Source organism: Myripristis murdjan, chromosome 13 (assembly GCF_902150065.1).
Source record: "Myripristis murdjan chromosome 13, fMyrMur1.1, whole genome shotgun sequence".
Classification (NCBI taxonomy): domain Eukaryota; kingdom Metazoa; phylum Chordata; class Actinopteri; order Holocentriformes; family Holocentridae; genus Myripristis; species Myripristis murdjan.
The window spans coordinates 29,485,752-29,505,971 of record NC_043992.1 but is presented as its reverse complement, the minus strand read 5'-3'; the positions used below and the strand labels follow the sequence as shown (position 1 = coordinate 29,505,971).

The 20,220-nt window shown below is 38.9% G+C and overlaps 1 protein-coding gene across 1 annotated transcript; it reads left to right on the top strand.

Annotated features, from left to right (window-relative positions):
- Positions 1-2,007: 2,007 nt before the first annotated feature.
- On the top strand, positions 2,008-20,053 carry clptm1 (CLPTM1 regulator of GABA type A receptor forward trafficking). The gene is made up of 14 exons (XM_030066654.1): positions 2,008-2,135; positions 5,123-5,262; positions 8,052-8,175; positions 9,063-9,221; positions 9,484-9,601; positions 9,710-9,795; positions 10,637-10,757; positions 10,983-11,227; positions 12,241-12,334; positions 12,443-12,633; positions 12,993-13,088; positions 13,481-13,616; positions 16,718-16,885; positions 18,402-20,053. Exons 1-14 carry the CDS (start codon positions 2,085-2,087, stop codon positions 18,581-18,583), a joined length of 1,911 nt encoding a protein of 636 aa, XP_029922514.1. The 5' UTR covers positions 2,008-2,084; the 3' UTR covers positions 18,584-20,053.
- Positions 20,054-20,220: the final 167 nt, after the last annotated feature.

Genomic DNA, 20,220 nt, shown 5'->3' with positions numbered 1-20,220 from the left:
TTTCAGTTCACAGTTTTACAATTTGAAAGTTTCATGTCCAGTTTTTGATTGTGTCATCAACTGTGCGGCAAAGAGGAACACACAATAAAGCCTGTCAATCAACCTCATTTCACAAAGTTACTTCTACCGCTGGGCAGGCTGTAAAGTGCAGACTGCTGCAGGTATTTAGCAGTCTGAAACATGTCTGTGATATAGACCCCTGGGTCCCACAGAAGACTCTTCAGGTGGCTCCAGTGGGTCTCTATTAAAATGAGGTTTAGCACAATTATGGGTAAGAATGACTACTTTGTTCAGAACTGTTACACTCCTTATTTTTTACCTCCTTGCCCTCACTCACTTACACTGTCATATTCAACATCAAATTGGAAAACAACAGCCTAATGCATGAGGGTCCATGCATCAAATGTACAAATCCACAAATATATGATTGCTTTCTAACTAATAAACTATCAAAATAATTACCGAGAGCTACCTTGAGAATCAAAAAAATTGGTTTTTGGTCATTTCATTTTTTTAAATTACTAGAGTAAGTAATGAGAGACAAAAAAAATGCTTAAAAAAATCTAGATGCCATTTTGTTTTATTAGGCTACATGGTTTTGCAGCTTTCTTTCTTCTTTTCTTTTTTCTTTTCTTTTCTTTTCTGTGGTGTTTCCCAAGTATCTCTGTCCATGTCAGAGTGTGACAGGTCCTTTTTATTAAAGTGTCAAGAATAACCCTATACATCAGCATATATATGCATATACACTCAGGGCAAAAGGTGATTAATTTTTTTTTTTTTTTTTTTTTCTAATCCACAGAATTCACAGTGACACTCTACAACTACCTAACTTAAGTCTCTAAGACAGGCTCGACTGCATATATCTGATGCAAAATACTTAGTTTCATGTAATCTTTATTTCACGTCATGAACAAAGATAACAACATTGTTTACAAACAGAGCATAAACTTAATACATAAGATAGAGCAAGAGAAATACAACAAAAACAAAACATCTCAATAGTAATAATATTAATAATAAATAAATAGACAAACGTGAGTGTATGACTGTAGTGTATGAAAATCTTGCATACATTCATTGTCTTCATATCTTTTTCTGTTTGTTAGGAAGAAATTGTTTACATATGTTGTTCCATTTCCTTCAAAAATACAACGAATTGAGTTTTTTGTTTGTAAATTTACATTTGTGAATGGTGAATGGGGCAAGAAGCAATACTGGACAAATAATTTTGTTACTAAAATCCCAATAGAAACATTTTTTTTTTTTTCAAAACTTTCTTTATTCAAACAGGCAATTAATTACAAATAACATACAAAACAAACAGGAACAGACAATGCCAGGGGATCATATTACAGACAGAAAAATTCATCAGCGTGTAAGAATACTATATTGGATACATAGATCTATGGTTTTGATGGCCTTATTCTGAGAAAACTTAATTGTTGAAATTTATTGTTTGAGTTCACTTTCAAAATTAAAAAAGAGGGTTTGTGATTAGAGAATTTGGATTTGTGAATATGATATTTTGCAAGTAACAAGTTGATGATGTAATATTGTTTTGTTTTGGTAGCAGTATAAGAAAAAAACCCAAACAATACATTCTCATATGTGAGGGAAAAACCAAAGTCAATATGTTGGGAAATAAAAGTACATAAATTTGGCCAAAAAGTACAGGAGGAGGGACAGGACCAAAATTGATAACATAGATCCTCAGGAGCCAGTTCACAAAATGAACCGTCCACTATAATGTCCTTTTTGTATCGCTGAAGAAAAACTTTTCAGGGATAGAAACGATTAATTACTTTAAAAGTCACTTCCTTAACTTAATTTATAATAACGTATTGAGAAGGCAGACACCAAATCCCAATAGAAACATATTTGTGCGCCCCTCGTCAACACACACACACACACACACACACACACACACACACACACACACACACACACACACACACACACACACACACACACACACACACACACACACACACACACACGTCACTTTGACGCTAAAGCGGAGCTCTCGCGCGGAGTGCAGCAGCGAGATTTCCCAGCCAGCAGTGTGCGCGACAGAGACAAGGAAGATGGCGACGCAGGAGAGCGAAGCAGTTCAAGCCACCGTGAGCAACGGCGAGGTAAAAATGAATGAGTCAGTGTTACCGTGTCTGATTGTCTCATGCCCGGTCGAAGGAGAGCGTCCTGTCCGGCGGGCAGGACGCCGAGCGGGGCTCCGCCGACGGTTAGCCGTGTTAGAGACCACAACACGAGCCCAGTGACGTTGTCAATGCCGGTTGGTTTTAAAACGACCCCCTCCTCCTGTTCACGATGTGTCCAGAAATCTCGGGTAACATTAGTTAGCCCGGCAGCCTCAGGTACACCGGGCTGTATTAATTTAGCGCTATTGTTCTATTTAGTGACAGGCGGCAGTGTGATGGTAGCATGCCGCTTCTCTTGCTGCCTGTTGTTGGTCGCTAGCTAGCTGCTGCAGTGAGACTGTCAGTCAAGCTATCAAGGCCTGAAACAGTCAGTGCAGCTCGGCTTGTCTAAACAGGCCAGTCCTCTCAGCCAGCGCACTGAAACCTGTTTACCCACTGCTCTGCCTGTTTTTTTTTTTTTTTTTTTTTTTTTTAAACACCATGTCATGAGAAAGTTTTGTGATCCTCCGTGAAGGCTCGGTTCAGAGCTCATCTTTACAGCCGAGTGAAAGTTCACATCAAGCAGGTCCAACAGTGTTTCTGCCAGCCGCCACTGGAAAACAGCATTTCACTGTTGTCATTGTTCTAGGAGTGATGCTTATAGCTTCTTTTTGCCATCAGTGCATGTTGTACTCAGTGATTTACTCAGTGATAATTGATACCTAAGGATAAATGCACCTCTGTTAAGTGTTTTTGTTTTGATGGAAGGGTGAGTGAGGTGATCTTAATCTTAATTTTCCTCCATTTGCAGGGGTATAATGGTTGAATAAACCCACAATTCGGGTTGTATTGCATTTTTTTGGGTCACAATTTCCATTTCGGTTCATTTTGTTTTGTACATCAGGGAGAAAAAAAGACAGCATCAAACAGCAAAAAAAAAAAAAAAATAATAATAATAATTCTGAGATTCAGGATAACTATGAAATCAACAAATATTCTTTCAAAAGCAAAAGTCTATTAGACTATTTCAAACAAACATGAAAGTATTTTCAGTATATTCATTAATACATCAGTTAAGTTTGTGGGTTGTGTGGCTCTCCTACAGTGGATGTGTTTGTAATGCTGCACTTTTCTTCTCCCAGTTCAAAATATAATGAACACTCACAGTTAGATAGCTTTCAGTCACCTTAAAGGTCCAGATATCACAGGTGAGAGCTTTGTAGGGGGTGTTGTGTATGTGGTATTACACTCCTATTCATCTGGGGCTAATTTTTTGCTGTGGACGTCCACTGCTGCTGAATCAATCCAGTGGAAATGCTGCGGGATTAATCTAGAGGAAACACCAAGTGGCTACAAGCCAGCCGCAACAATAGTTGTCTGCTTTCCTTTTCATTACTCCTGTCCACTTCAGTTCTTTGTTGAGCACAGGCATAACAATATTGAGCCCCAGGAACCCCCCACACACACATGACTGAGCAGATATTTGCTGTGTCTCTACCCGCTGCATCTCGAATTTACTTGTTTTACCATGACCTCTTGATTGTGAGTGTGAAAGAAACATCACTACTGTGAACAAATTAGTATCAGTATTGTGCACAGACTTTATTTTCTGTGATAGATTATCACATATTTAAAATCAGCTGCCATCATTTCTCTCCAGAGGACCACTTTGCTCCGCCTGTGTTAGTTACTGTTCTCAACCATCACCTGTAATGAACAACACTGCAAGAGTAATCTGTCTGTGAAAGATTGACACATCAGTCCTTTGTGTCCTTTTGTGGCCACACACACACACACACACACGCTCTTCTAACGCTGAAGCGTAATTCAGCCTTAAGGATGCATTGTGCCAAGCATTTCCTCTGCAACCTGAATAGGAGGTTAATTGTTAATCCTAACTTAGTAAATTGTAAATTATTACCTTTTGCTCAAGCAGATAACCTCTCTCTGTTGTTGAGTGTACCTGTATGTGTAATGGTTTTTACAACGATCTCTCCAGGAGATAGAGGACTCTGATAATAGAGCTCCAGGACATGGGCGCATGTGGTTAAAAAAAAAAAATCTCATTTTGTGTCACTTTATAGGCTCAAAATAAACTGTTTATAGTTGTGCTGTGCCAGTGTTTAATCCCAAACCACTGTTCACTATATGAATTTACTCACCCCGAGGCCTGTTTGTCACCCTAATAAAAACTGATGTTTTTTTTTTCAGACTCGAGCGCTGTTTGTGTCCAGAGGCAAACCATTGGTCTCGTTTGTGTTGGTGACAGGGGGGAGATTGGATGTTTAGATAGCGAATGAGTCTCATGACTTGGCATGTGCTTGTCCATTGTGTCACTTGGATAGAATGCGGCCCTGCTGGGGGGTGGGGGTGGGAGGCTTTTTCATGGACGTGCCGAGTCCTGGAAGTGTGCAGTGACACCATCAAAGAGCAAATAAATGAAATAATACAAAATGGGAATGATTTGATATGTAGTAGCAAACTTATATGCTGACTTTCTTGTGACTTTTCAGGATTAGGACATTGAACCGGACCTATTTAAGACATGCCACAAAATCTTTATTAGGTCAAGAGATTATGCTCTTAATCTATCTGGTCAATCAGTTTTGAAACAATTATTTTGGGTAGTATTGTCTGCCTTAAAGTAAAATTGGCCTTAATCAGAATAAAGAGACCCTAAAACTGCTATCTCATGCTCTTTGGCCTCTCTGCACAGCCATTTATGTCCACTTTAATCTATTTAGGTGTATGCTCCTTGCAATTGGTGGTGGTTCAGCCCACCATAGTTGTGACTTATCTTAATGTCTCTTATTGCTTTAAGATTTCACTGAAGTGCAGTGGTCATGCCTTGTTGGTCCAGACTCCTCATGATGCGGCATCCTGTTGTTCTCTCTTCATGTCATGTTTCATTACATTTTGTCAGGGCTACTGAAGTCACTACTGTTGCAACTGGCTATATATTGAACCGTTGTGTTTGGTGTGTGCAGGTAAGCAGCAATGGAACTGCTGCAACAACAGATGGCCAAGCCGTGCAGACGGCTGGAAATGCACAGGACCCTCAGCAGCAGCAGCAGCAGCAGCAACAAGCACCTAATGCATGGCAGGTCATTAAAGGAGTCCTCTTCAGGTGCCTTTTCTTTTGTCTTTAAATCTGCCTGCCTCTCTTGACATGTGGCGTAACATATCACACCTACTAACACGCTATAAAAACCATTTATGCTTTGCAGATCCAAAAATCCTGTTATGTGCTGAAGGGTATGCTAGTTTTTCACCAAAGGTGTAGCTTAGTAGGTAGGGCTGCTATGTTATTATTGAGCTCATGCAAATTTGAAACGGTTAAACAAACTAAACCAAATGTCTGTGTAATATTCCCAAAAATAATATGCTAGTAATGCTCATAGACATATTTCCTTGATCTTGATTTAGTTGTGGCCCCTCCTGCTAGGGCTAGTTATTGTCACAAAGTCATATTATGGTACATGTTTTTTTATAGCCAAAGCTAATTTCCAAATTCCAACACTAATCCCTTGATAAGTATAGGATGAAACATTTTTTGACTACCATCATTTTTATTATTTTCACTTGAAGTGTGCCATTTTAGCACTCTATTTCTGCTATAGTACATTGTGTACTAGCAAAGAAAAGGAGGCATAGACACACCCGGGCAAGTTTGTTGTTTTTTGCTGTAGTGAGTAATTACCTAGACAGCCAATCAGCCATCACTTTAGTTAAAGGACAGGTATCATTTTTGGCTGAACAGCAATGTTCATATTAACTGTCCTTAACTTTGACACAGAATGTTGTAACATATTTTGTAGTTGGGAGCACTAATGTGATTTTGTCTGTATTAAATAAAAACAATAATTAGTACCCAGTCCTGCCTTTAATGGCTGGATTTTGCCATCAAAATGGATGAATGTATAATGTGCAGTGAAGCTTTCTGTCGTCAATTAGTCTGTCCAAAATATAAACCAACTAACTGACACACCATGATTTTGTATATCATGACAAAAATTTCATATGAAGAGCTGTTTTTTTAAACTGCATGATCTGATGATTTTTTTTTTTCCATAACGAGACTGGACTGATCCTGGAATGGGCGCAGGGGCAAACCTGGGTCATGTTTAACCAAAAAAAAAGAAAGAAAGAAAAGAGAGACATCCATCACATGTACACTGATCATGTCTCCTTCAGGAAGCTGGTATATTTATGATTGCCAAACTGAGATGTAGCACGAGAAGTGAGAGAGCAGTGTAGGTTTTAATGTCCAGTAGTCTTTTGTTTTATTTTAGTATTTCTTACTCAGTTTTTGGTTAAGTGGATGCATGTATTGATCTGTTGAATTATGAAATGGAAACTAATGCACTATGCAATCATGTGACCTTGTTTCAGATGCCAGACAGGATAGTGTATTGACTACTATGCTTTGACAGTTGGTACCTAATTATCTTGCCTCTCTAATAAATATATTTAAGAGATTTGGCTTGCCCTTAGCTGTTCTCGGTTGTTCTGGTTGGTTGAGAACAGGACAAAAAACATTTAAGCTTGTCAGTTTGATTTGTTGAAATATGGTAAACAAAAAACATTAATAATGTTGACACAAGGGGAATAAAAAATGGAACTGTTAATTAGAGCCTGAAAATACAGCACTGGGACTTTTCTAGCTTTTAGCTCCAATTAGTGTTTGTGCTGAGGATAAAAATATATTGTATTAGCACACCAGAGCACAGCACATCCAAGTCTACACAACATGTGGATACACAACAAAAGTGTGAACAGCCGATTGAACATTAGGAAAAAGTTTGTTGAAAAATGTTCATAGACCTGGATCTTTTGCTGTTCTGGGTTGACATGAAAATCAGCTACATATTAAACAATTCATGAAGAATAACACTTATTCAAAAACATGTCTCAGTTAATATAGCATTTAAACCAATTGAAAACACTAGCTGTCACCCCTTTATTTCTTATTACATGACCATGGTTATCTCACCCTTAATTATCATCTTGACAGTTAAGGGTGATTTAATTGGTGCCCAGAGGGATGCAGTTGCTTAGTTTGGTCCCATTAAAGGTTTAAGAGAATGAGTGAGGAAGAATATTGCAATGTTGCAGCATTCTCCATCGTGATGTTGAATCCATCAGGGGGCTGGTAACTAAAGTCAAAACAGTGTGACATGGTCTTGACATGATGGTCGTTTTGAACAAACTCATTTGGTAAGGCACAGGATATGTAGCCAACAAATCAAATTAACATTGTTTACAAAAGGAAAAGGAAGTGCTGAATGGCTGAATGGGACCCTGAAGAAAGACTCATTGATTAAAAAATTTTAAATGACAGATTTTGTCGCACTTGTCAAAACAGCCCAAAAAAAAATGCATTAGATTGTTTACTTTTACTGTTGTATGGCTCTACCTAAGCCGAACCCATACCAAACCAAGAAGTAATAAATCTGAACAGTGAACAAAATCAGAAAAGCCACAAACACAGAAGTTGAGACTGAAAGAATGTGCCTGTTTCTGATATCTCTGCAAATGTTTCGCAATATTTTCTTAGCATGGCACAGTGTCCTCCGCATTCCACTTTGCCCTAAAGTATGTCTGCTTGACCTACTGCTGCTTTATCATAGACTGAAGTCTCCTCACAGAGTCTGAATGTAGCCTAACTGGATACAGCTTAATCAGATTAGCCTGCTGTTGGTTTAACTCTGCTGTAGCAGCCCGTCAGATCTCAAGAGATAAGAAACTAAAGCGAAACACTTTGTCTCACCAGTTTTTTTGTGTTACCCACTTTTTGGCAAACTGCTGCAAGAATTTCAACATTAATCTAACTTGTACCATTTTGCTCTGATATCTCTTTCTTTCTTGACTTCCATTTTTCCTTTTCTTCTAATCTGCATGTTCTTGTTCCTCCAGAATCTTCATAATCTGGGCAATCAGTAGTTGGTTTCGTAGAGGGCCATCCACGCCTGACCCCAACACCCCAGCAGGAGCACCAAGGGTGCCCAGCAGGAACCTCTTCCCCAAGGACACCCTCATGGTACTGAAGCAGACTGTCTTAGGACACAGACCAGTCTCCTGTTTTATGATAACCAATGCAGTGTCTACATCGCCAGCTGTTTGAATTACACTGAGTCTGTTTTTAAATTTAATTGAAGAGATGCACTTGATACTGATACTGAGCTAAAACTGAGTATTGGAGACATTACTCAAGATTAATGTCTAAGACGTAAAGCCCTGTTTAACAGGCCAGAAATTAAAGCAACCTGACTTGATTTTTCTCCATTTTTGGCACACTGAAGCCTGTGTTTCTCAGATTGTGGAGATTTTATTTTTATCCAGTAACCACAAACTAAATGCTGTTTTATGGTTTTGTGTCTGATGACCAAAGTTATGTCAGATGCAAAATGCATAGACAATAATGTCTTGTCCTTGTCAAATAAATCATAAGGTCACAGGGCGATTATTGATTGTTTTATATTTCCATTGCTTTGATGAATCACTAGATTTTTTGGTCAAGGGGGTATGAAAATATTGGTGGTAAAAAATGTGCTTGCTGCAAAGTCATGGATGAATTTTAAGAGAGACTCTGTGATGAATCATACAGGTGAGGAAATCACCTGTACGATTCATCACAGAGGCACTCAGACAGTCAACTCCTGGGGGAAGTTTGTGGCAGCACTTTTTCTCCTGTGCTGTAAAAGCAAGTTTAAAAATGTCCTTTTATGCCAAATCAAACACATCATAGTAGCGAGCATAGTAGCAAACACATCATATTTAAACATGCCTATATACAGTGAGCCCTGTAAATATTTGAACAGCAACACAATGTCTTGCTTGCTCTCTCTCTCTCTCTCTCTTGCTGTGCTTGCTCTCCCCTAAGCCTATAATGTCATAAACACCTCTGTTGTGTCACTGTGCTTCCAGGACCTGTATGTGTATGTCTCCCAGGAGGAGGTGTTCTCTGACTTCAACAACACGGAGGCCCTGTTCTGGTTCCACAGGGACCTCGTCTACGGAGACTGGACCATGGGGGACAACGGGGATGGCTGCTATGAGCACTACAAGGACATGGCCATCCCAGAGGTGAAGATGGACGGGTTGTTGAAGTTGAGCAATGCAGTACAAGTAAAAGGAGAAGGAAGTGGCACTGTGGGGGATCAGGGAGAGAGAGACGTGACAGTGGAAGACAGCAGCTGGTTATTGAGTCACTCAGAGAAATGGGGTTGGATGTCATGAGGGGGCAGGAGGGACAAGATAGTTAAAAATTTCAGGAAGAGATTTGGGTGAACTGCTGAACTTATCTGAATCTCATACATCTTTTCAACTGTTTGGTGTGTACTTGCAGAAGGTGCAGCAGAATGGCTCCCTTTACATACATGTCTATTTCACTAAAAGTGGATTCCACCCAGACCCTAAACGCAAGGGGCAGTATCGCAGACTGGCAACAGTTCATGCATCACGAAGTAAGTGCTTGCACTCATGGCATGAATTGCAAACCTGTAACTAGGTGGATAAAATGAAATAATTTGTATGTTAATCTTTGCCTATGCATTTCTGGTTAATTCTTTCAGTGCTGAATAAATACAAGCGCAGAAAGTTTCTGAAGACCAAGAATCTCCTGACAGGAGAGACAGAAGCCGATCCCGAGATGATCAAGGTTGGCCATTTTGTGCAGGGTGTACATTAAAGGAATACATGGCCGTAATGCACTCTGGCTTTAGTCAAAATGTAGATAACTTCATGACAGCATTTGAAGTATCTCCCAGTGCAGTACAGATTTGTTATGTGCCAATTTTGAGCTATGATATTTAACGTTTGGATTCTGGAACTGGTGATTGTTATAATCAAACAGAATCACCTCCTTAACTCTTAATTTTTGAAAGCAACTGAGTGGTTTTTGATTTGCAAGTGGAGCACTCTCCACTATCCACAATCCTTGTTGTGCTATCAAACATTCATAATGAACAGTGTTGCATTTAATTTAGTTTCAGTAACCATTCACTGTTTGAAAATGTATCATGTGATTTTTACTGCTCAGGCTAAATAGCCATTACAGTTTTCCATATATCATGACATTTACATCCAAAATCTGTCATGAATTGAAACACCCTCTGGAACTAATCATAGAAAGGTTCCAGGTGTGAATCTGACTTGCATTAGCAAAATGTCCCTGCATCTACTGGAAACACCGGTAATGAGCTATAGATTTGCATCACAATTTAAAAAAAAAAATGCCGTCATGGAGTGCCCTCTTCTGCATTTCGACTCAATTACGTTGGTTCTGCCCCCAAGCTATATTTAGGAGTCAGGAAGCTGTCTCTTTAGGATCTGACTCTTAGTACTTGGCAGGCACAGCAGCTGTTGCATCAGCTGGGTCATCAGTTGATTACATCATTTCTGGATCGCTTCAAATCGTATCTCAAATCTGAAGCATAGCTTGTCTCAAACATTGTTGCAGTACTCTGCTGAGGTGTCTAATCAAATGTCTCTGCATGCAGCGGGCAGAAAGCCACGGTCCAGTGGAGATCATCTCTCATTGGCACCCCAACCTCACCATCAACATGGTGGATGACCACACAGCCTGGGTGAAAGGCTCGGTTCCTCCTCCACTAGACCAGCGTATGTTCTTCCCACGTAGTTTTCTCCATTTGTGAGCTAAGCCGTGGAAATCTTTTATGGAGGATTTTGGCTAATTAGCTATTTAATGTCCCATTTTAATTCTGTTTCATATTTTTCACAGTGGAGTTAAGTGAGAGCACATTTTGTTACTGGTTTTATTTAGCCACATTATAACTCCACAGTGTTGTCCTCCTGTTTACACATTTATACCCTGTCCACCTCTAGATGTTAAGTTTGATGCAGTGAGCGGTGATTATTACCCCATTGTGTACTTCAACGACTACTGGAACCTTCAGAAGGACTATTACCCCATCAACGAGACTCTGCAGTACCTGCCACTGCGCCTCACCTACTGCCCGCTGTCTTTGTGGCGCTGGCAGCTGTACGCCGCCCAGAACGCTCGCTCACCATGGAATTTCCTACCTGAGGACACCTACGAGCAGTCCGATGAAGACCAAGACACTGTCAAGGTAAGAAGTCATGGAGTCACAGAAGCAGCAACAAGAAACTGTTTTATACAGGTTGTCTGCAGGTCTTTAAAAGGTCTTAAATTCACACATTAGGCCTTCAAAATAATTAAACAGTCTTAAATTCGATTTTATGACATCTTAATTAAGACAAACTGTTTAAAATTTCATCTATCTAGCTTTTAATTTTTTTGTCAAAATGAATCCACCTCTACTGCTTGAAATTCAACATTTCTGATATTAGAAAACTACAGCTGAACCTAATACTTTCTTAAAATGGCATTCTACTCTGAGCCTGTTGGGAAAATGCTGGTTGTAGATTAATGTAAACCCACTTTTCATTCATTCTCACACAAGAAAACAGTTTATTCACTTCTATAGAGAAAGATCCACAAGAATCTTGGACTTACCTGTCCCAAGTTCTTTGTTTGTTTTTAGAAAAAGGCCTGGTTAGATTAATTCCAACAGCTGCTTGCTATCTAAGTAAAAGGAGTCATGTAGTCATTAACAGACTATAGTCCTACCTAAAACTGACCTCAGTGCAAGACTGAATGTATAATACTTGCTTGCAATGCTCATTTGAATAAGAAAAGGCAGATTTTTTCCAAAAATCTGTCTTAAATTTTGATAAAATGTATCTTGAATAGATCTAAAAAAGCATTACATTTATCACTCTGTGATAATAAATAATAATAATAATAATAATAATAATAATAATAAATAAATGTATTACCTGTAGACAGCCTCGTATAGATGACCACATCATGTGATGAGGTATTTTTGGTTTTAGGATCCACGGTTGTTTCTTGGCCCATTCCATGATCATTGAAATAATCATGGCTCTTATATGTATCTTTTTATAATGACATGGAAATGGTACTTAAATTGTAATCGTAAATTTCTTTGTGGGTAATTGTCCAGTGGTCGTTGACTGTCTGTCCGAGTTAAATGAAACATACTGACTTGAAGATCCTAGCTAAAAGTTGAGATCCATGGTGTTGTCTCTCTTTCTGAAGGTGGCCCTTCTGGAAACCAACCCATACCTCTTGGGACTAACCATTGTTGTCTCCATTGTGCACAGCATCTTTGAATTCCTCGCCTTCAAGAATGGTATGTTTTCAAGTCTTAGTCTTTATTAAGGTCCCTTTTTTTCCCCCAGACAATTTGATTGTAGTGGTTTCACTTCCTTTGCCTGATTCCTGCTTTCTTCTCTTTCAGATATTCAGTTTTGGAACAGCCGACAGTCTCTGGAAGGCTTGTCTGTGCGCTCCATCATCTTTGGGGTGTTCCAGTCACTCGTGGTGCTGTTGTACATCCTGGATAATGAGACCAACTTTGTGGTGCAGGTCAGCGTCTTCATCGGCCTTCTCATTGACTTGTGGAAAATCACCAAGGTCATGGACGTCAGAGTAAGTCAACAAATCTGAACTATTTCAAGCACGTATGTGCCCGGTTAAGCCGGCGGTGTCTTGTCCCGTGCCATCGATGACCATAAATGTACTTATTTCAACCAAACATTCCACCAGCTAATTTCACAGAGTATCTCCTTCCTCTGTAGTTGAACACTTACTCAGGGGACACATTGAACTCCTGTTTTAGTGTCATGATTGCATTTATTAATTATGCCTGTCATACATTTTTCTAACAGCTAAATTTCCCTTACTTCCCTTTTTATACATTTCCAGTTCCTCTCTTTTATTTGTATCCTGCACATCCTGTGACACTTTAAACCGTACACTCCAGTAACCTCGTTTCTGTCTTTCCCCAGTTGAACAGAGAGAACAAAATTGCCGGGATATTCCCACGATTGGTATTCACAGACAAATCTACATATGTTGAGTCCTCGACCAAAATCTACGATGATGTAAGTCATACCAGTACCCGGCTGCAAAACTCTTAACACTATCTTTTGCTGTCAGAGCTGCACTTTAAAGGGTTTACATTTAGAATTTACATCTCCAGACATCTTTAAAGCTCCTCTGTGAAATGTCAGTGATCATAGCACACAAAAAAGCAAATGCAGCCAGGTGATTAGGAGGATAACTTCTGGTTGGGTAGTGAAAATGTCTGAGAAAAGATGCCCACATAAAAGTACTTCAGTGTCTTTGAGCAAGAAAATGACTCCCTGTCAGTTCCAGAAGCAACACTTTTTCCATCTTGTGAATGAGGGCAAACAAAAAGACATTTCTTCATTTTCTTCAGTTTTTAACAAAATCGTTAGTGATAATTCTTCCCTCTTCTCTGTCCCATCTTCAGATGGCCTTCAAGTACCTGTCATGGATTCTCTACCCTCTGTTTGGCTGTTATGCAGTCTACAGTTTATTGTATGTAGAGCACAAAGGCTGGTACTCATGGGTACTCAGTATGCTCTACGGCTTCTTGTTAACCTTTGGTAAGTCAATCTTTCTGCCACTTATTTTATGTGTCCCTTTTTTGTGAGTGCAGTTATTTTTACTGCTTGTCAGGTGTTGGCCTTATTTCCATTACACAGCTCTACATCACATAATTGGGACCCTGGTACAACATGTTTTTACAGCAAAACTAGACAAGTGCACTTAGAGTGCAGATCTCCGCCAGGCCTGTTGTCTCATCTTGGTGTGTAAATCTGGACAGGAATAATTCCAAAAAGACCAGCAATGTGAAGTGTCACTTTCTAAGTGAAAATGCCAACATTAACTGTCTGAGTGTGTTAGTATCTGTCGGCAGCTAATCTTATGTGCTTCTGGGCCTATCAGCCTAATATTTTTTGTGCACAGTTATGACTGCATGTCAAGGACCTCTCATGGTTGCGATGATTCAGAACCTTTGAAAACCGTGTCTTATATCACTATTGAGTGCTAACTCATGAGAGGAGAGATCAAAGGCAGTGGCTTTGTATTTTCCCTTCTCCTGGTAGGCAAAAAAGGGGTGTTTTTTTTGGGCTGAAGTCCTTGTACGGAGAAGGTGAGATACAGAGGTAAAAGCCAGCTGAAGAGTTAGCATTCAGTTGCGGTATAAAGCACTTTTTTTCATAGGTTTTGAATCGCCACAAGCATGAGACATCCTTACATATACAGTCATTAATGTGCACAAAAAAATCAGGCTGATAGGCCCAGTAGTATGTGAGATTAGCTGTGTACAGATCCATACAACTAAACGCATGATCCCCTCCAGGCTATGAGGGACGAAAAATGACAAAACAATAAATAAATGAATAAATAAATACGCATATAAATATATAAATGCATAAATAATTAAATTAATAAATATTTCTACATTTATTTATTTATTTATTTTTGTTTTTATTCATGCATTTATTTATTTATTTGTGTATTTATACATTTATGCATGTATTTATTTATTTATTTTTACATTTATTTATTTATTTATTTATTTATTTCTACATTTATTTATTCATTTATTTATTTATATATTTATTTTTACATTTATTTATTTATACTTTTATTTATTTCTACATTTATTCATTTATTTATTCCTTCTTTTATTTCTACATTTATTTATTTATTTCTACATTTATTTATTTATTTCTACATTTATTTATTTATTCCTACATTTATTTCTGTATTTCTACATTTCCACATTTATTTATTTCTGTATTTCTGTGTCGTATGTTAATAAGGTGGGCGGTTCTTACATTAGTCTTAAGCACGATTGGTTTGTGGGTGTGATCCTATCCACTGCTGCTGCCTGGACTGGCAGTAGCAGTGGATAGCAGTGGACTAGCTAGTCCGTCAACACCGGGAGATTTTTGGGGGGGCTAGCGGGGCTCCAACCGGAGGGAGGGAGGGGTTGTAGTGGAGCGCCGACCGGGCGATCGGGGGGGGGGGGCTGTAGTGGAGCGCCGACCGTGTGTGTAGTCGGACTACTGGAAGTAGTCGGTGGGTGCATGATTTACCACATCATTCGCCAGTGACCTTAAATCACTGACGATGGCTCTCAAAACACTTTCCATTGCGTTTTACACAGTAGCTAGTAGGGCATTAATGTAAACATCGACCCGTCGAAAGTCGAAGAAACACACACACACCCACACACACGGTCGGCGCTCCACTACAGCGGGGCTCCAACCGGAGGGAGGGAGGGGTTGTAGTGGAGCGCCCCCCGGTCGCCCGGTCGGCGCTCGCCCGGTCGGCGCTCCACTACAACCCCTCCCTCCCTCCGGTTGGAGCCCCGCTAGCCCCCCCAAAAATCTCCCGGTGTTGACGGGCTAGCTAGTCCACTGCTATCCACTGCTACTGCCAGTCCAGGCAGCAGCAGTGGATAGGATCACACCCACAAACCAATCGTGCTTAAGACTAATGTAAGAACCGCCCACCTTATTAACATACGACACAGAAATACAGAAATAAATAAATGTGGAAATGTAGAAATACAGAAATAAATGTAGGAATAAATAAATAAATGTAGAAATAAATAAATAAATGTAGAAATAAATAAATAAATGTAGAAATAAAAGAAGGAATAAATAAATGAATAAATGTAGAAATAAATAAAAGTATAAATAAATAAATGTAAAAATAAATATATAAATAAATAAATGTAGAAATAAATAAATAAATAAATAAATAAATGTAAAAATAAATAAATAAATACATGCATAAATGTATAAATACACAAATAAATAAATAAATGCATGAATAAAAACAAAAATAAATAAATAAATAAATGTAGAAATATTTATTAATTTAATTATTTATGCATTTATATATTTATATGCGTATTTATTTATTTATTCATTTATTTATTGTTTTGTCATTTTTCGTCCCTCATACCAGGCTGCCCTCTGGTCAAGATAATTAAAGATAAACATAATGAGATGGAAAAAAAGAGGGAAGTGATAAGTCAAACAGTAACCTCACCTTACTCCATCCTACTGCATCGTTTGTCATCGTATGACTTCATCTATAAAGCTACAATAAACACATTAGTGTACTATGTTTCAAAACACTGTAAATTAGTGTTAGCCACTGATTGGCATCACTATTTGTCATTGAGATGCAGTGAAAAACATTTCAAAAACAAAGAGCATAATATTTTTTTTTTTAATATTTTTTTTTAAAATTAAAGCAAAAGACGTAACGCATGATGATTCTTACACTTGTATATTGAAGTAAACACCAAGCCCACATGAGCCATATTCTAACAGACATCTGTTTGTATAGATAATAATGTCAGTATACCCACACTTTTTGTTATGTGTTGACACCCCCTGTCCAAATAGGCTGTGCTCCTGTTGGTATAGGCCATAGCTGAGCCTTAACAATATGGTCTGCCTTAATTACTCTGTCTGAGTGGATGTGCACTGGAAACTTGTGATGCTTGCAACATGGTTACGTATCCAATCCCCAATACCCTCTGTTGATGTGCTGTTCATGAATAGACATTAGTGAGTAGCTTTAAGTCGTGTTGCCCTCTGTCTGATTGACTGCCTCTGGTGTGATATTTTTAATTTTAACTAACTGGTGCCTGATTTTACCTGTCTTTTTGTTTTAGGTTTCATAACAATGACGCCACAGCTATTCATCAACTACAAAATGAAGTCTGTGGCCCACCTCCCGTGGAGGATGCTCACCTACAAGGCGCTCAATACCTTTATTGATGACCTGTTTGCCTTCGTCATCAAGATGCCCATGATGTACAGGATAGGATGCCTCAGAGATGGTACGTCTTCTTTCATTCAGTAGTTCTCAGTTTTTCCTACGACCTGTGTTTATGTAAGTTTTATGTTTTATGAAATTATTTAAATATATACCTTTTTAAGGCAAAGCAAAAAATAATATACAATCAAGGCAAAAATATATACGCTCAGTGTTCCTGTCTGCATGTACCTTTAGTCACAGAATAGGAGGAACTTATTGGCTGCCCAACATATCAAATAGGAGTCTCACCTATTATCACCTATTAACACCCAGGTGTAGCTATTTTGAGTCTGTTCAGCCACATGATGAGTTCAGATATGCAGTGTTTTGCTATAGTTGGTTCATAATGTGGCTGGGCTGTAAATGGTTCAGCATGTATGTATGTAATATAGATTCAAGATATTTTATTGTCACTCCAGTTATACAAGTACAATTGTATCAAATGCTTTGGCCAGGAGGTTTCATTGCAAAAGAAAGGCAAAAAAAAAGAACATTAAATAAATGTAAATAAAAAGACATGTATGAAAATATTTAAATATATACCTTAAAGGTAAAAGAAAAAATAATATACAATCAAGGCAAAAATATATACACTCAATATGTGTATTGAGGACAGTTAGATGGGCTAGATTGTACTACCAGGGACTTCCACCGGTTACTAGTAGAAGTCCTTGAGGATTTGGATCGTCAGGCCAAATTTCTTTAGGTGTCTGAAGCTGCACAGACGCTGCTGGGCCTTTTTAGCTACAATGGCAGTGGGATTAGCCCATGCCAGATCCTTGTGAATGTTTACCCCCAGGTATTTGAAATTGTCCTCCTTCAGTACACAATGACCTGGCATGGTTGTCCTGGCACCACTATTCCAGGGTGGTCACCTCCTCCCTGTAGGCTATCTCGTTGCCATGGGAGATCAACCCCACCACTGCTGTGTCGTCCGCAAACTTCACAGCAGTGTTTGAAGTCTGTGTCCCCGTGTGGTCGTGGGTGTAGAAGGAATACAGGAAAAATATTTAGTTTCAAACAGCAGATGACATTTTATTCTGTTTTAGGTCATCTGTGTAAAGTCTGTTTGACAACCTAGTTTTTTCATAGGTTAGCAATGCCATTATTTCAGTGTGCCAGCTCCAGTGTAAATTTTCTCAGGCTCCATTTTATATTTTTACTCTTTACAAAATAGAATGAATACAAGTTTCTACTTGCATATATCTCCACTGATCTGGTGAGTAGGATGGTGGTGATAATGGAAACCACTGCAAGGGCTGAAAGACTTTAGAGAATTCATGGGATTCCCAACATGATTAGCAAGGCATGAGTTGTTTTTATTTGATCCCCTGAAATATAAGTGAGGGATTACATTTCCTGTGGTCACAAATTGTGATGTACTGTATTCTATATGATTTTGAGGTCAAGGAGTATTAGAACCCAGCCACCGCCTGTAGAGTTTAACCACTATAAACAAGCAGGGTGCCAGATGAGCTGAAGTGATTTAAACTTCTTGCATGTTCTCACTGAAATAACCTCTGTTTCCTCTCCTGCAGATGTGGTATTCTTCATCTACCTATACCAGCGCTGGATCTATCGGGTCGACCCCAACCGGGTCAACGAGTTTGGTACCAGTGGTGTAGACCATGCCAAGGACAACACGGCAGAGGGAGAGACTGCTCCCGCCGCGGCTGCAGCCATCACAGACAAACCAGAGGGGGAGAAGAAGAACGATTAAGACAGGCCATGCACCTATCTGCCTCCCTTGCCCTCACTCCTGGGGCAAAGAGGACTTGTGGAATCCAGGCAGGGTCAAACGTCCGTTTGCCAGGGAGGGGAGTCATTGTTTAGCTGTCATGGACACCGCTACAAAAAAAGAAAAAAAAAATCAGTTCAACTCTCCCTCTGATTTCTGTGTGGGGATCCACAGCGAATCATATTCAGTGTAGACTTCATAAATTCATAATTCTGTTCCCCATCCATCCCCACCCTCTCGTTTTGCAGTTCAAGTGAAGTAAAACAAAATGTGATGTACTGTATTCTATATGATTTTGAGAGGGTAACAATGTTTTGGAGTAGAAGTTGGGTGGGGGACGGGTTGCAGTTCTACTACATATCATTTTTTTTTTTTAATAATACAGGGAAAAAAGAGGCCAAGTGCAACTTTTGTTCTGTCTGTAGATTCCTTGTGATTTTTTTTCTTTTCATTCCATGTGAGCAACGTGTTTTGGGTTGCCTGGAAACTGGTGAGTAGTGCCAGAGGAAACTGGAAAGTTCCTGAGCCACAGTGGAGGCCTAGAAGAGAGGTGGTAAATGGAGCCAAGATGGATGACCCTGTCTAAACGCTACCCACAACACAGTGACTACTACCCTCAGTTTTAAACAAATGGTTGATGTTCCAAACTTCAACAGAAAAAAAGATAACGGCCTTGTTGGTATTAATATAAATATATTAATATTGTCAATGACTTGATTTTTTTTTTCACTGAATCTTTCTTTTGTATGTCCTGAAACTGTACAGAATCTCAGCTTGTCATGTTAATAATACCGATGTCAAACTGTCTAGCAATAGCTAATTTGAAAGTCTTTTTATTTTCCCCTGCTGAATTTAAGGTTTTCAAATTGTTTCGCGTTTACGATCCAAGCCAGATACTGAGAGTCAGGTGTGTATGGAAGAATTACAGTGTCTCTCTTGCTTTTATTTTGGGTGCTGTAAATTCTGAAACAAAGAGGGTTCCATGTTGGTAAATATTAAATTTTGAGCACTCATGTTTATAGTAAAACATCAGTGTGATTTAAAATGTCTGTGCATAACTTTTTTTTTTTTTTTTTAAATGTTTATTAACTGTATTACTCATTCGAAGATGAGGACCACCTAAAGGAGATCTTTAATTGTCCCTGGAGCCCTGTGCTTGTTGATTTTGAGGGAAATGCAGGTTTGCCAGTGCCCTTAAACAGTGGCTACTTGTTTTGTGTTCATCCCCAGAGTTAGATGGTTGGAACTGGTTCAGTTTCTGTGAGGACAGACAAAAGTTGGAGAAACATTTCTGTAAAATAGAGTTGTGCCTAATAGAATGAAGAACTGTGTTTTTCCACCTGCAAATTGTCCCCTTAGTATTTAGCGGTGGAAAGAGGACCAGAAATTTCTGCTCATGTGGGAGTACTGTTACTTTACTGATAGTTTACTTAAAAAGTAGAAGTGCTACTGAAAAAAAAAATCTGTAAAATTAAAAGCGGCTCATTTAAAATTTACTCAGAGCCCAAATTTACTGAGTCACTTTTTATAAATAACATTTTAGATATAATTTGCTTCCAAGAATTTCTCTATGTCCAAACTACATTCTTTTGATTGGAAATTACCACAAAAACAGTGCA

What these genes read in the sequence shown, in the direction of transcription:
- clptm1 (XM_030066654.1), top strand. Translation starts at nt 2,085, where the DNA reads ATGGCGACGCAGGAGAGCGAAGCAGTTCAAGCCACCGTGAGCAACGGC. An exon ending in TCCTCCTCCACTAGACCAGC is followed by an intron (nt 10,758 to 10,982) that starts GTATGTTCTTCC and finishes GTCCACCTCTAG; the next exon opens with ATGTTAAGTTTGATGCAGTG. An exon ending in CCAAGGTCATGGACGTCAGA is followed by an intron (nt 12,634 to 12,992) that starts GTAAGTCAACAA and finishes GTCTTTCCCCAG; the next exon opens with TTGAACAGAGAGAACAAAAT.